The sequence below is a fragment of the Coniophora puteana genome (genome assembly GCF_000271625.1).
Source record: "Coniophora puteana RWD-64-598 SS2 unplaced genomic scaffold CONPUscaffold_1, whole genome shotgun sequence".
NCBI classification, from domain to species: domain Eukaryota; kingdom Fungi; phylum Basidiomycota; class Agaricomycetes; order Boletales; family Coniophoraceae; genus Coniophora; species Coniophora puteana.
The window spans coordinates 141,780-154,674 of NW_006913053.1; the positions used below are offsets into that span (position 1 = coordinate 141,780).

Here is a 12,895-nt window from a genome sequence, read left to right on the forward strand (position 1 = left end):
GCACTAACGACAGGTTAACCTCCATAAATCCAGGGCCGAAAGTTGCTTCTCTGGACCAAGCGGGTTGTTCGCGTGCGGCATGTCCGAAAGGTCCAAAAGTGACACGCGTTTGGGCGCTTGTGCACCTTCGCCTTTTCAACGAGCGCCGTTAGCCGAATAAGTTTTCTCGCTGTCAGAGCTTCTGTCAAGTGTCAGACACCCACCGGTCCAATCGTCCATTCGTTAGAAACGCAGCCCGTCAGGTTCGCTGTAATCACGGTTGCGCGCATGATCGATATCGCCTGGACACAATTGGAGGAAACAAAAGACACATCCGGTGCGTGGGAAAGACCAAAGACAATGCGCGAGCTTTATGATTGCGTACTTCTCAATCATCTAAACTTGACTCAAGCTATCTTGTCGAGTATAGTACAGTACCGGCTCTACAAACGCACACACAGGGAAAGTACAGAATGGACAGCCAGCAGCCAAACTAATCGACGCATACTTTGAAAGCCTACATCCTTTCCAGCCACATCCCTCCAAAATTTTCAGGTATTCCGCTTCTCAGATTCTGAACCGCCACGGTTTCGAGAGAAAGTGCCCCAGGATCCGGATGAGAACCTGCTAAACCAACTAGGCGTCTCCTCTGCACGATTATACTCGCTCTCCCCTTGTGCACTAATGAACGACCCAGAATCCGATGATTTCTCGGTTTCGTGACACGCACACGCGCAATCAGGCGAAGCGTCTTCCGTGGGGGATTCTGGTACTGGGTTTTCCGGCTCTGGCTCAATCTCGGTCACTGTGAGATCGTCATCACGAGGTCCAGGAGGCGGGGAGCTAGGAGACGGAGAGCTGGGGGGAGCAGATTCATTCGTTCTGATAAGAGATGACGAATAGTCAGAATATAGTTACTGGAATCGGATCTAATGTACTCACGGGTATGAATAGTGCGACCCTCCATGAGTGAGCCTCACATTTCCGCTCGTGGCCGAGATAGAGATATTCCCCGCATGTCTGCGCCGTTCATCCCAGAACACGCATCCCTGACCAACGGTCCTCCGTCTATTCGCGCCCGATGGATCGGTAGCAGGCGCATCCCTAAAGGTCCTTCTTCCGCTCGTCGTCCGCATACTACATGTCCCTTCGAACGCCGGGTGAAGGCTTACTTGAACGTTTCCAGAGACGCTCATAGTGGTCATGTTGAGGTTGGAATTTACTGGCAAAGCTGTGATATCGACGTCAACGTTGCCCGAAGTTGATTGTGCCTGGACGTTGGGGTTTCCATGATGGGCCTGGGAGTGGAACCCAATAGTCGCATTTACGTCTCTGTGATGTTTTGTGAGAGATTGGCGCGGTAAACAACATAAACTGTGGTACTTACCCGCTCGTTGAGCGAATGGTTGCCTTTGCATACTCACTATCAAAATGCATTGTGGCATTGACGCTGCCGGATGTGCTGGAGAGCGCCATAGACTCGGAGGCATAGAATTCGCCGCTGATTGTTGCACCAGTGGACTTGATTGTTCCCGTCCTGCACCTTAAAGACTACGCATGCAGCTGATTAGAGCACAAAGAGGCCTGAGATGGATACCCTGCATACCTCAAACGAAGCCGCCCGGCTCGTGTTTGCAATATCAACATGTTTAAAGAAGACATGCTTGCTAAGGTCTTTCGCGGCCAAACTGAATCCGAGGATCTTCATCTCGAGGTTTCCCAGAGAGAGCCTTGGAGCAGCACCAGGTCCACGAGAGGCGGAGGAAACAGGGAGAAATACCGTCACCTCAAACTGAACCAGATCCTCGTGGCGTATAAACCCCGATAGATTTGGCGTCTAAAATACCGCATATCAGGCCAGACCCATGAAAGTCGGGGGATAATTGTGAGGCCACTCACTGAAATGTAGAGCCCCTTCTCCTTCCCGGAATAACGGTTCACTGCGCTCACCTCCGCTCTCTCGAGTTGCCTAGGGCTGTGATACGCCGCGCGCACGCGAACTTTCACGTTCCTTTCAGTAGAGCCACTCGGCTGACACGCGAGAATAGCGTGCCCTCGGTGTCCCGAACCCTTGGCAAGAAAGTATAGACCTTCCAAGCCGGCATCTACGGGAAGCTGGAACGTCGCCTCTGCACCGTGGTTGTAGCCATCGGCCCAGCTGGGACGACCCGAGGTGTAGGCCCATGCAGCATTTGAAACGACGGTCCCTTTCTCCGAAGGATCAGGACTGAAGTTAGAGGCACCCGAGGTGGAGTACCCCGAGTTGCTGTAAGAGTTGCTGTATCTGTTCGTAGAGAAGCTGTACGAGCCATCCGGGACGGTGAAGCTCTGACCGTTGACGAAAAAGTAGTTCGGCATGTAAAAGCTGAGAAACCTAGGTCTTGAGAACGTGTGATCGAGGTTTGATGCGCGGATGTAGACTGGAGTCGTGATGTTAACTGGGCACTGGGCAGCATGCAGGAAGACGCCCATACTTATAGCATGACCGGAAAGTAGCGTAGTCTTCCCACGAAGACGTCTTATTGTTGGCAGCAGTGCTGTCGCTAATTGGACCTTTCCAAAGGACCCTGCGTTGCTGTAGATAAATATCCTGTTTCAAACAGAGCTATCCGATTCACGGCGAAGACCAAAATAAACAATGCAGAACACGGTCTGAGCATTACATCGCGCGTGTGATCTGAAAGCGGTAACTCTGGCGACAACTATGCCCTGAGCAGCAAGCACAAGCCTTGATTCATACAACAGAAATTCGTGCCGTGCATGGAGATTTGGCGGAGAAAATGCTCTTGTGGTGTCGCGAGACGGATCCGGACCATGCGGGGTACGACTGAAATGCGGGCCACAATCAACCGCGCTCTTTGTTCCTTGCGATTTGATATAAACATGATCAGTCAATCCGAGCAACGAACACAATGTGATGTAGACAATGAACAACCTGGTCAACTCTGTAACGTCCAATCCCAGTCCATTGAACCATCTTGGCGAGCGCCGGAAACTAAGCCACTTGAAAACACTGGAAACGTCTCGTCCACCAAATATTGCGGCAGACCGCCCAGCTCAACAGAGCACACATCCACCTCATAGGCAATATCCGAGTTTGGCGTCTGGTAGAAGCCATAACCATCCCCTCCATCGGCGTCGCTGCGAATAGCTCGGTGTTGCCTTCCACCGTCCATATCACACGATGACATCATGCGTTCGCCGCCAAAATCCACTGTAGAGCGCATAACCGCCTCGATATCAGGGAGATCGAAGATTGCCGGCATTGAGGCTGGGCTACAGCCAGGGGTCGAAGTATACCAACACGAGGCACCAGTTCTCGGCTGCGAATCGGACCCGGGGATAACGTCGACGTCGGATGCAGGCTCCGTAGGGCTAGGGTTGGAGACAGGTTCGTACAACGCATCAAATATTCGCTCCAGACGCAGCGTCTGCAGCGCGCTTTTGACGCGGTAAGCGGCTCGGGTATGCATGATGCGCGGCCAGGAGTAGGATATTAGTCTCAGGGTCTTCCATAGTCTGATCGTACATGTGTTAGTAATGGATGGTAGTGCGATGGAGGTGGGCGGGCGGTTGGGTGGGTGAACGTACGATTCGACGATATGCAGCTTCTGCGAGCGCGTCATGACCTCTCCGCCGTCCTCGATAGGCGGCGACGAGAGAAAGGCGTATGTCCAGAACTTTGCCGGATCGGCTGCTGCACAAAGTCAGAGGAGAGAGGCGTCAAGAAATGATCAAAGACACGGAGCTGTGACATCAAACCCGACTCACCAGACGTGCCCTCCTTCCCCCCGCTCCCGAGCGTCCACATCCATAGCACATACGGTAACAATGCCCGCCTCAGCCCACACATGACCAGCTTCAGCGTCTCCCTATCGTCCTCCGCAATCGGCGACGACGAACCCAACCTCGCCTCGACATCGACCCAAATCGGGGCGTACACATGCGCCATCGCACCCGTCATCTCCTCCAACACCGCCCTCGCTTCTTCACGCTCTCTGTCCGCTCTCAGTCGCGCCTCGTCATGTCGCATCTCGGCCCGAGCGCCGGAATTGCTAGAAGAGTGCGAATGTAGACGCACTGAGATGGCTTCAGCGCTGAATGCGACACTGAAGCGGGCGTGCAAGAGGGTGAGGAGGGCGTGGAGGGGCTTGAGGGTGGCGAGGTGTTCTTGGAGGCGGGGCATTGAGAAGGGCAGGTTCGCGTGGCGGCCTATGTATCAAGATAATGCGGTGTAGCATGAGCTTTGTGAACTCGTAGGAATATGAGCAACACACGAGAGTTCCAGTCAAAGCTATTCAAGGCAATCTTAGTGATGTGGTACGTATCTGTAGATAACCATTCGGTGTTCAGTTTCAAGCCCATCGTTGTAAGGGTCACTCAACGCTTACAAGGTCTGACGAGCCTCCAAAACATCTGTGTATCCCACCATTGCGTCGTACATGGAGCATCTGCATTGGCAAGCACCTCCTCAGGCGATGATGGCGGAGGGCCGGCGAGTAGGACTTCATCCTGAAGCGTGCTTAACAGATCAACGTAGCAAGTCGTTAGAACATAGTGCATTGGATAATGTTTGATAGGACTACGCACTATTGGCAAGCCTCTTCATGCGGAGCACAAGCGAGCGCCTCTCGCATCTGAACACAGTCTGCGTTGAGCCTCCCATGCAAACAGCCATCCGCGACTCACTATTTGCATGCACCACTGTACAGTTGCCTCCCTGTCCTCGCCCTCCTTCGTGCGATGCTGGCGTTTCTTCCAGCGTAAATGCGATATAAAAGCGGCAGACCACACGCTCCGTTCTGATTTTGGGTTATCCTGCCCTTTGACGTCCTCTAGATCGCAATAAGAGGGCATATCGAGCCACTCGAGCAGAAAACACGTTGCCGCAGCTTCTTCCTGTTCTGTCCTGCCGTCGCCGTCGCGACCATCCCGTCCGGGCCTTATAATCTGGTGCTTCCATGCTTGCTCGAGGGCCTTCTCCCGCAAGGATGAGCATGCGCTCTCACGTCGACAGCCAACGACATACGGTGACGACGCATGACCATTTGACTCGAGGTCTTCATCGTCGGTGCACATCGAGTCGGAGAGCGTGGGCACAGGGGAACCGGGTCCAAGCAGCGCCGGATGCGTCGATATACGCGCGGTGACGCCTACGATGGCGAGAATGAGCGCCTGCATGGATGGTTTGAGTCTGTCGAGTCTGCGACCGGTACTTTCGAAGGACGCGATGACGGAGAGGGAGGTGCATGGGAACATGGTAGAGACTCCGGAGAGCTGTTGGTATACTTGATGGGATACTTACGTTTTAGGAGCGAGGGGGACGAGGGAGACAAGGAGAAACACACGTTGGAGGAGATGGACCACGAGCTCTCCGGTCATTTCAACAGCTACCATAGTCGACTCTGCTCCAATGCACGCCGGGGTTGCTGAGACCTGAGTTCGATAGGACGCATAAACTGCAGTTCGCGCAATGTCGTCTTTCCTTCCATAGACAGCCCTGATACAACGAATGAGCTTGAACAGGAGAGGGGTATGGACTGACAATACGCACTTGGCCTGCTCTATCCGCTTGCCTGTCCTTTCCCTCGGCTTGGATGCGACGGGAGTCTTCGTGCATCTGAAGTCTATCTCTACTCTGCTTCCAAGCTCGTTTGAAAAGATACGTACCGTATGCGCTTATCAACACAGCGCGAACACGACTCCAGGCCAGGTGAAGCAACCAAATCGCACTTGATACGTCGCAGCTTGCATGAGTCGCACGCCGGAGAAAGCCTCTTGCATGTTTCTTGCAAGCTAGATTTAGGCATCGTTCCGTCAGGCTGAGTGGTCTGATTGCTCTGCGCGTAGTTGTCTCATGACATGTAGAATTCAGACATACGCAGCACCCGACGTCCGCGTCAATCAGCCCACCAATCGGAAGCAAAGCTCTTCAACGTTCCGGTCGCAACAAGGCCAAACAACCTGTCTCTTTTTTCCATCTTATCGTCTGCCGTCGAGATGGCTGTGGCCAATTTTTGCTTTCCAGTTTCTCTCCTTTCCTTCTCCACTCTTTTCTTCTCATAGAACTCGCAGGTATAACACAACAATGCCTCATCCTCTCTGGCCTCGTTCTCTTCTTAATTTGTTGTTCGTTCTTCCGCTCTACAGACCCGGTCGTCTCCGAGGATGATACCAGTGCTCACAGCTCTCGATCTCCCGCCTACGTCCTACCTCCCGCCCGTGAAAAGGCTCGTCTCAGGCGACGTCGACCCCTCGGCCATCCTTAGCGCACTCGACTACCTGTACACGCTCTACCGCCCCGAGGTCCACGGATCGCGGCGGCGAAGGCAAATACGACAGGCGGGACCTGAGGCCGAGCTAGACGCTCTTGAGGCGATTAGGGCTGATGACTTCGAGCGGACGTATACTTTAAGGTGGCTTACGTCGCTTATCGGGCTTGCGGAGGTTTGGGAGGCGGAGGAAGAGAGCGAGGTGGAAACTGTGGCGGAGGATATTGTGGAAGTGGAGGTGGGACAAGGAGGCGAAGTGGACGGCGGGAGTGCCAGCGATGACTCGGGCTATGATTCGTGCCTTACGACATCGACAATAGGGATGGGCCCGCGAGTGGCCCCGGAAGACGACGGCTCTTGCAAGGAAGAAGGCTCGATACCTACTCCGGCCCGGACTCCGGCTACGTCTCCATCACTGACCTCGGTCCTCATCGAACGCGCGGCCTCCCTCTTGGCTATATGCGCGGGCACCGCGTCCGCGGGGACGCTCACCCGCGCGTTCACCTTCTCGTCGCCCGGCGGGGACGTTAGCATCCAGCTAACAGACATCCCACTCATCAACGCGGACTATACGAGTGTGGGCGCGCAAACGTGGGGTGGCGCGTGCGTCCTTTCGGATTTGATTGCGGAACGGCCAGATGCGTTCGGGCTTGGATTAAACGGCGGAGGCTGTCAGGGAAATGAAGGAGGGAGGAGTCTGAGGGTGCTCGAGCTCGGTGCGGGAACGGGACTGGTTAGTCTTACAGTGGGCAAGCTCCTCGAACTTCAGCTACCGGCTCAGCAAAAGGACTACGCGGCGGAGTTGGTCGCGACGGACTTTCATCCCTCGGTGCTGGCCAACCTCGGCGCGAACATCGATGCTAACTTTTCGTCTTCCTCTCCATCGTCGAGCGCGTCTGTACGAAGCTGCTTCCTCGACTGGGCTGCGTTCAGCAACACAGGCCACGCTACCATTTCGAATGAAAAGGCAGATACTGACAGTACCTCGACACTGGGCCACGAGCCATTCGACGTCGCTTTCGGCGCGGACATCATCTACGAAGCCGAACACGCGCGCTGGATCAAGGGGTGTCTCGCGCGTTTGCTGCGTCGCTCGGACCCTAGGCGACCCGAGTCCAAGGCTCAGGCACCCACGTTCCACCTCGTCATTCCCCTTCGCTCGACACATAAATTTGAGAGCAGCACCGTCGAGTTGCACTTCCGCTGGGATGGGACCGCTCGCGGTGCTGACCATACGATCGAAGACGAGTTGGTGATCCTTTCGAAGGAGACAATCGTCTGCGACGCGGTCGGCGGTGGGGGGCGACCGGGGCGGGACGATGCAGACGAGGTGGTGTATGTGTATTATCGCATTGGATGGGAGAGTTGAGGATTTCGCTCCTGGTTTTATGTTTTCGAAACTCTGGTTCTCGTCTATCCGGGCTTTTCGGAGGGTTTCTGGACTCCTTATTTTCTTATGGGTCTTTTGGGGTGCATTGGCGTATAGAAGCCGCATACGGGATATAGAGACATCGTCACAACTAGCTATCTTCCTATAATAGATCACAGAACAAATAGAGTACCCTTGGACCAGCCTTTCGACGAAAACATACCAAGCTATTTCTCCGACTCTGACAATTCGCCACTCCCAATGCAGCCTGCTAAACCATGCGAGCGGGAAGAGTGTATCGCGCGCTCCGCTGTAACCAAGTCGACTTGGGTATTGCACTTTCTCTCGTGCAGCAGAGGCGTACATTTTCCTTGGTAATTTATGTGCTAGACGCGAATTCCTGGCGGAGATTTCGCCGATGGTAAAAGCTGGTAAAGTAAGAAGTCTGCTCTTTAACTCCGCTCGGACGCGCTACGCATGTTGCTGTCGTCGCCATCATCCTTCTTGCATTCACCCATACTTATAGATTCGTTCCGCGTACCCCCCAGCTGCGACCAGAAACGCCGATGTTGATACTTCTCAGCAACCACATGAAACTCATATGTAGCTTCTTGGCTCACATCCGATCCGATGAGTACCCGTCATTGCCGGTGACAGGCGTCGACACAGACGAACTTGGACTCATCCACAGATGCATGGCGTGGACTGTCAAGTTACTACTCAATCGTATGTGGCCTCGTCAACACCCCCCATTACATCGTTTCTGACGCTATGTACGATGCTGCTGTTAGTCTGGAACTTTGTGTTTCTACGTCACGTCCTGGCCAAAGGTCTGCACACTGTTTCACTTGGTCGGTCCCGGTCATGATGCCAGACGGTGTCGCGATCATCCAGCAAACGGACTCACAACCTCGGTTAGCGCGAACGCAACATGGTGATGGGGCTCGTCTGCTCAGAAGAAGCATTCCAGCACATACGATGACATGGCTGATGCGATCACGTGGCACTTGTCTCCTTTAGCGGTGGCTGGCAACCGGGTTACACATACGTACCCTATCGCGGTTTATTCTGGTCCTCTGTTTTAACGCGCAGGTACCGGCGGACGGCCATCTTTCGCAGGTCTTAGAGTCGGACGTTGGCCAGCTCGCCATCTTCGGAATGCCGTACATGTCTTCGTGATTGAGTCTATGGTTCACCATGCGTTCTTCCGCTCTTCGCATTTAGCTCGAGCATATGTGGACCTCCCCATCGTCTCGCTGGCCATCCTGGGCCATAACGACTCACACCTCACACCCGGGCTATCTAAGATATAAGATCTCTCCTGTCCTTGGCGCTCCTGCTCTCTTCGCCCTCACCCAGCTCCGGTCGCTCAGCCGCCGCCCCCTCGTCCTCGTCGACCCGCGGTTCCACTCGTGCCACTCGTGCACGCCAGCCAGGCAGCCATCATGCAGACTATCTTTGCGCTCATCGTTAGCCTCGTCTTCGCCTCTGCTGCGCTTGCGCTCCCCACGAGCACCGAGCGCTACGCTGCCCGTGCCGCCGCCCGCCGCTCGGGCCGCACGTCGAATCTCATCCAGACGGTCGAGATCGGGGGTCTCGAGGCCAAGGACATCTCCCACGCGTCCTACTCGACGAACTGGGCCGGTGCCATCCAGTCTCGGGATGCTGTAAGTCTTTCTTTCCGCTCGGTAGATTGGATAGCATGCTAATGACAATGGGCAACGAAGAACACCTTCACGGCTGTGACGGGCACCTTCACCGTCCCGAGCCCCACAGGCAACGACGGCTCCGCCTCCGCCTGGGTCGGCATCGACGGCGCCTCGTGCGCCAGCGCCATCATCCAGACCGGCGTCGACTTCACCCTCACCGACGGCCAGATCTCGTACAACGGTACGCGCTCTCCCCCTCCCCTCCCCTCCCCTTCCCTCCCATACACCATACACTATATCACTCACTCCACACACCCCACCAAACCGACGACGCAGCCTGGTACGAATGGTTCCCCGCGTCCGCCGCCGACTTCGCCAACCTGCACATCTCCCCCGGCGACATCCTCGTGCTCACCGTCTCAGCCGACACCCCGAGCGCGGGCAGCGCCGTGATCGAGAACACGACGACGGGGCAGACGGTCATGCAGCAGCTCACATCCCCCTCTTCCTCTTCCTCTTCCTCTTCCTCTTCCTCCTCCTCTACGTCCTCCGGGGTGGTGACACTGTGCGGCCAGGACGCAGAGTGGATCGTCGAGGACTTCGAGGTTGACGGCGGTCTCGTTCCCTTCGCGGATTTTGGCTCTGTCTCGTTCACTAAAGCGTCCGCCACGACGACGGCGGCTGCGGGCGGGCAGCCGGTCACGGCAGCCGGCGCAAGTGTCAGCGATGTTCAGCAGGACGGGCGGACGCTCACGACGACGACGATTGACGGGAACGATGTCGTGATTGCATATGCGTAAGATGTGTGCGCGTAGCTGCCGGGATGTTAAATTTAAGCACTATGTATTGGTTCGTTTTCACGAGTACGTCGGTTGTGTCGGGTACATCTTTGCTTGGGTATACTGGGGACTGTAAAATTGATCATAGGAATTATCGAACTCTAACCATGACATGCTCGCTCTGCAAGTATCAACAGTAACACCATTCGGTTCACTTGTCTTATACGACACTTTAAGTTATCCGGTGATCCGAGGTTCATTGAACAAATACTCTACTCTATTACACAATACACAACCATTATCAACCCCAGTCCAGCCAAAAGAAAAGACAACCCCCGCCTCCACCCCCACTCAAATCTCTTCCCCATACCCCTCCATAACCCTCCTCAACCCCCTCCCCTCCTTGTCCCCGCCCACGCGCGGTTCAAACACCACCTCAAACGGCTTCGGATGCGCAACAACCCCATCCACAAACGCGTCCACGTCGATCGGCTGCGTCTTGCTCTCCGACAAGTTAAACGCCCACATAATCAGCGCGGCATTGATGTAGATCGAGCGCAGCGCGATGTGTTGCCCGGGGCAAATGCGCCGCCCGAACCCGAACGAGGGGAACTTGAGGTCCTCCCGGATCTCACCCTGCGGGGTGAGCCAACGCTGCGGGTCGAACGTGTGCGGGTCGGGATAGACAGAGGCATCGCGCGAAATGGCCCTGTGTGATTGGTGTCGTCAGTCATGAGTTGTGGGTGGCGGGATGAGAGACAAGGGGACGCACCAGTGGTTTCCGAAGACAACTGCACCCTCAGGGATGAGCATGCCCTTGTAGATGATGTCCTTGAGCGCACGATGGGCGAAACCTTTGGAGCGCCGTAAGCGCGTTGCTCAGAGAGGACTATTAGTATACGTACCGAGCGTCGTGACAGGCCTCCATCTGAGGCACTCGAGAATGAATGCCTGAATCTGCGGGAGATTCGGCTGGTCATCAAACGTCGGAGCTGTCCACCGTTATCAGCCTGAGAAAACGAAACAAGGCAAAGACGAAATAACCGTACCACGGTCACGCCCAACGACAGCATCGAGCTCCTTCTGAATGGTCCTCTGCGCCTCGGGGTGGTGCGCAGCTGCCATAATGACAACCTGGAGTGCGACGGCCGTCTTCGTTTGCGCGGAAACACAATTAACACCACCTCCCCCCGGAAGAACAGAACAAAACGTACCGTATCCGACCCAGCGCCAAACAGGCTTCCCGCCAAATACGTCTTCTCAATCTTACTCAACGTGTTCCCCTGCCCACTCTCATCCCCCTCTCCCACCGTCGCCTCCCGCTCCAACAAATACCTCGCAAAACTCGGCCCAGCACTTCCTTCATCGATATCCCTTTCCACGCGCTCAATCTGCTTCTCAAACAGCGCCTTCTCCTCGCGCCTCCACTCCTCGATCTCCGTGTTCCACTTGTACAAGAACCCAGGCAGATGCTTGAGGAACGGGTAGCGCTCGATCAGGAGGGATCCGGGGCGCATGAGCATCTGGAACCGGCCGAGCATCTTGTGGATCGTCACAATCTCGGGGTCCGTGCGCCGCACGCGCGCGGTTGCGCCGTACGTGATCTTGAGAATGACAGAGGCCGCGTACCGCTCGACGTGCTCCATGTGGCCGCGCGGCGCGTCCAGTAGGTCGACGATCACGTCCCGTGCGGCGGCCATCTGGATCGGCGCGTACGACTCGGCGGCCTTGGCCTGCAGATGCGTGTGTGCGGCCCTGTTATGCAGTGTCAGCACTGCACGAACCAAACCGCAAGTGGTTACAGGTCAGAACGCACCTTCTCAACCTTCTAAACTGCTCCCCAGCAGGCGCGAGAATCATCCTCAACCCCCTGCTCAGAATCTCGCCCGCCGCGACCGCGCGCGGGCGGTCCGCGAGCAGCTGGCCCTCCTTCTCCATGATGTCCACCGCGGGCTGGTACCGCCCGATGATGATGATCGTGCGCGGGCCCGTGCGGAGCTTGATGATCGGGCCATATTCTTCGATCCAGCGAGCAAAGACTTGGGATTGTCTGGGTAGAACGGGAGATAAGCGTTAGTTTGATCATGCTCTGGTGAACGGGGGCATATGTGTAACAGGACGGAGATGAAAGGTGATGTAGCTGTCGAATATGGGAAAGTAGCCTAGCCTGGCTAGACTGGGGCGGAGTATAGATCCCGAGCACAGCGGAGGGGCGGGCGCGATACGTTGATGACAAAAGTGTCCACCCACTGATGTTCTCGACTTGTGCCCCCCATCTCATCCAGCATGTGTACAAAGCAGGGGAGACAGAAAGAAACGAAAGAGTGATACTTACTTGACATGCGGCAACTTGTTCCCAAACAGCCAGTGTCCGGGCGGGCCGGGCGGGAGCGGCAGCCCACGCTTTGCCACGCGTCCGCGCACGAAGCTACCCGCAAGGACGAGCAAGACGAGCGCGCCGAGGGAGCGCCAGCTAGCGCCAACCGACTCGAGCGCGTTGCCGATGGTCGGAATGAGGGCGGAGGAAGACATCGCTTTTGAGAGATAGCGGCAAGTGAGGAAAGGGGGGAGATATGCAGACGTGGGATGCGCGACTCTGCGAGTACGTGTGGGTAGGAAGGAACGAAGCTTTCTTGTGAACGCACGAGATATATGCGCTCAGAGACGGAGATAGGGGAGGCCGTGCAATGTAGCGCGCTAGACCGAACTAACAGCCTTGTTACAGTCCAACCTGGTCTTGTGCTAGCGCTGATGCAGTAGCGTGGTAGGGTAGTTTCAGTCCCTGGCGAAACCCGAATGAGGCAGGCTGGGTACACCGCACGGCGTGAACGGGAGTTGAAGGACGGA

The 12,895-nt window shown here is 55.8% G+C and overlaps 4 protein-coding genes across 4 annotated transcripts; 2 read left to right on the forward strand and 2 right to left on the reverse strand.

The window, feature by feature from the left end:
- Positions 1–368: 368 nt before the first annotated feature.
- On the reverse strand, positions 369–2,410 carry CONPUDRAFT_133627 (uncharacterized protein). The gene is made up of 5 exons (XM_007764719.1): positions 1,879–2,410; positions 1,586–1,816; positions 1,367–1,530; positions 922–1,311; positions 369–861 (listed from the first exon to the last, which is right to left on the reverse strand). Exons 1-5 carry the CDS (start codon positions 2,335–2,337, stop codon positions 531–533), a joined length of 1,575 nt encoding a protein of 524 aa, XP_007762909.1. The 5' UTR covers positions 2,338–2,410; the 3' UTR covers positions 369–530.
- Positions 2,411–6,147: 3,737 nt separating this feature from the next.
- CONPUDRAFT_86138 (uncharacterized protein) lies at positions 6,148–7,620 on the forward strand (the record flags this gene model as incomplete). Its single annotated transcript, XM_007764720.1, has 3 exons — positions 6,148–6,426; positions 6,616–7,183; positions 7,223–7,620. The coding sequence occupies 3 exons, from the start codon at positions 6,148–6,150 to the stop codon at positions 7,618–7,620; spliced, it is 1,245 nt and encodes a 414-aa protein (XP_007762910.1).
- A 956-nt stretch (positions 7,621–8,576) lies between these two features.
- Positions 8,577–10,199, forward strand: CONPUDRAFT_114013 (concanavalin A-like lectin glucanase). The gene is made up of 3 exons (XM_007764721.1): positions 8,577–9,287; positions 9,348–9,510; positions 9,606–10,199. The coding sequence occupies exons 1-3, from the start codon at positions 9,066–9,068 to the stop codon at positions 10,067–10,069; spliced, it is 849 nt and encodes a 282-aa protein (XP_007762911.1). The 5' UTR covers positions 8,577–9,065; the 3' UTR covers positions 10,070–10,199.
- Positions 10,200–10,297: 98 nt separating this feature from the next.
- On the reverse strand, positions 10,298–12,624 carry CONPUDRAFT_94178 (cytochrome P450). The gene is made up of 7 exons (XM_007764722.1): positions 12,384–12,624; positions 11,865–12,098; positions 11,263–11,803; positions 11,098–11,200; positions 10,954–11,040; positions 10,821–10,902; positions 10,298–10,757 (listed from the first exon to the last, which is right to left on the reverse strand). Exons 1-7 carry the CDS (start codon positions 12,578–12,580, stop codon positions 10,400–10,402), a joined length of 1,602 nt encoding a protein of 533 aa, XP_007762912.1. The 5' UTR covers positions 12,581–12,624; the 3' UTR covers positions 10,298–10,399.
- Positions 12,625–12,895: the final 271 nt, after the last annotated feature.

Bases quoted from the DNA above. Each gene is read 5' to 3' on its own strand.
- CONPUDRAFT_133627 (XM_007764719.1), bottom strand. From the start codon at position 2,337: ATGCCGAACTACTTTTTCGTCAACGGTCAGAGCTTCACCGTCCCGGAT. The intron at 1,531-1,585 runs GTATGCAGGGTA...CTGCATGCGTAG, and splicing joins GCCGGGCGGCTTCGTTTGAG to TCTTTAAGGTGCAGGACGGG. The intron at 1,312-1,366 runs GTAAGTACCACA...AAAACATCACAG, and splicing joins ACCATTCGCTCAACGAGCGG to AGACGTAAATGCGACTATTG.
- CONPUDRAFT_114013 (XM_007764721.1), top strand. From the start codon at position 9,066: ATGCAGACTATCTTTGCGCTCATCGTTAGCCTCGTCTTCGCCTCTGCT. The intron at 9,288-9,347 runs GTAAGTCTTTCT...TGGGCAACGAAG, and splicing joins CCATCCAGTCTCGGGATGCT to AACACCTTCACGGCTGTGAC. The intron at 9,511-9,605 runs GTACGCGCTCTC...CCGACGACGCAG, and splicing joins CGGCCAGATCTCGTACAACG to CCTGGTACGAATGGTTCCCC.
- CONPUDRAFT_94178 (XM_007764722.1), bottom strand. From the start codon at position 12,580: ATGTCTTCCTCCGCCCTCATTCCGACCATCGGCAACGCGCTCGAGTCG. The intron at 11,804-11,864 runs GTGCGTTCTGAC...ACTGCATAACAG, and splicing joins CAGTTTAGAAGGTTGAGAAG to GGCCGCACACACGCATCTGC. The intron at 10,758-10,820 runs GTGCGTCCCCTT...CCAATCACACAG, and splicing joins GTTGTCTTCGGAAACCACTG to GGCCATTTCGCGCGATGCCT.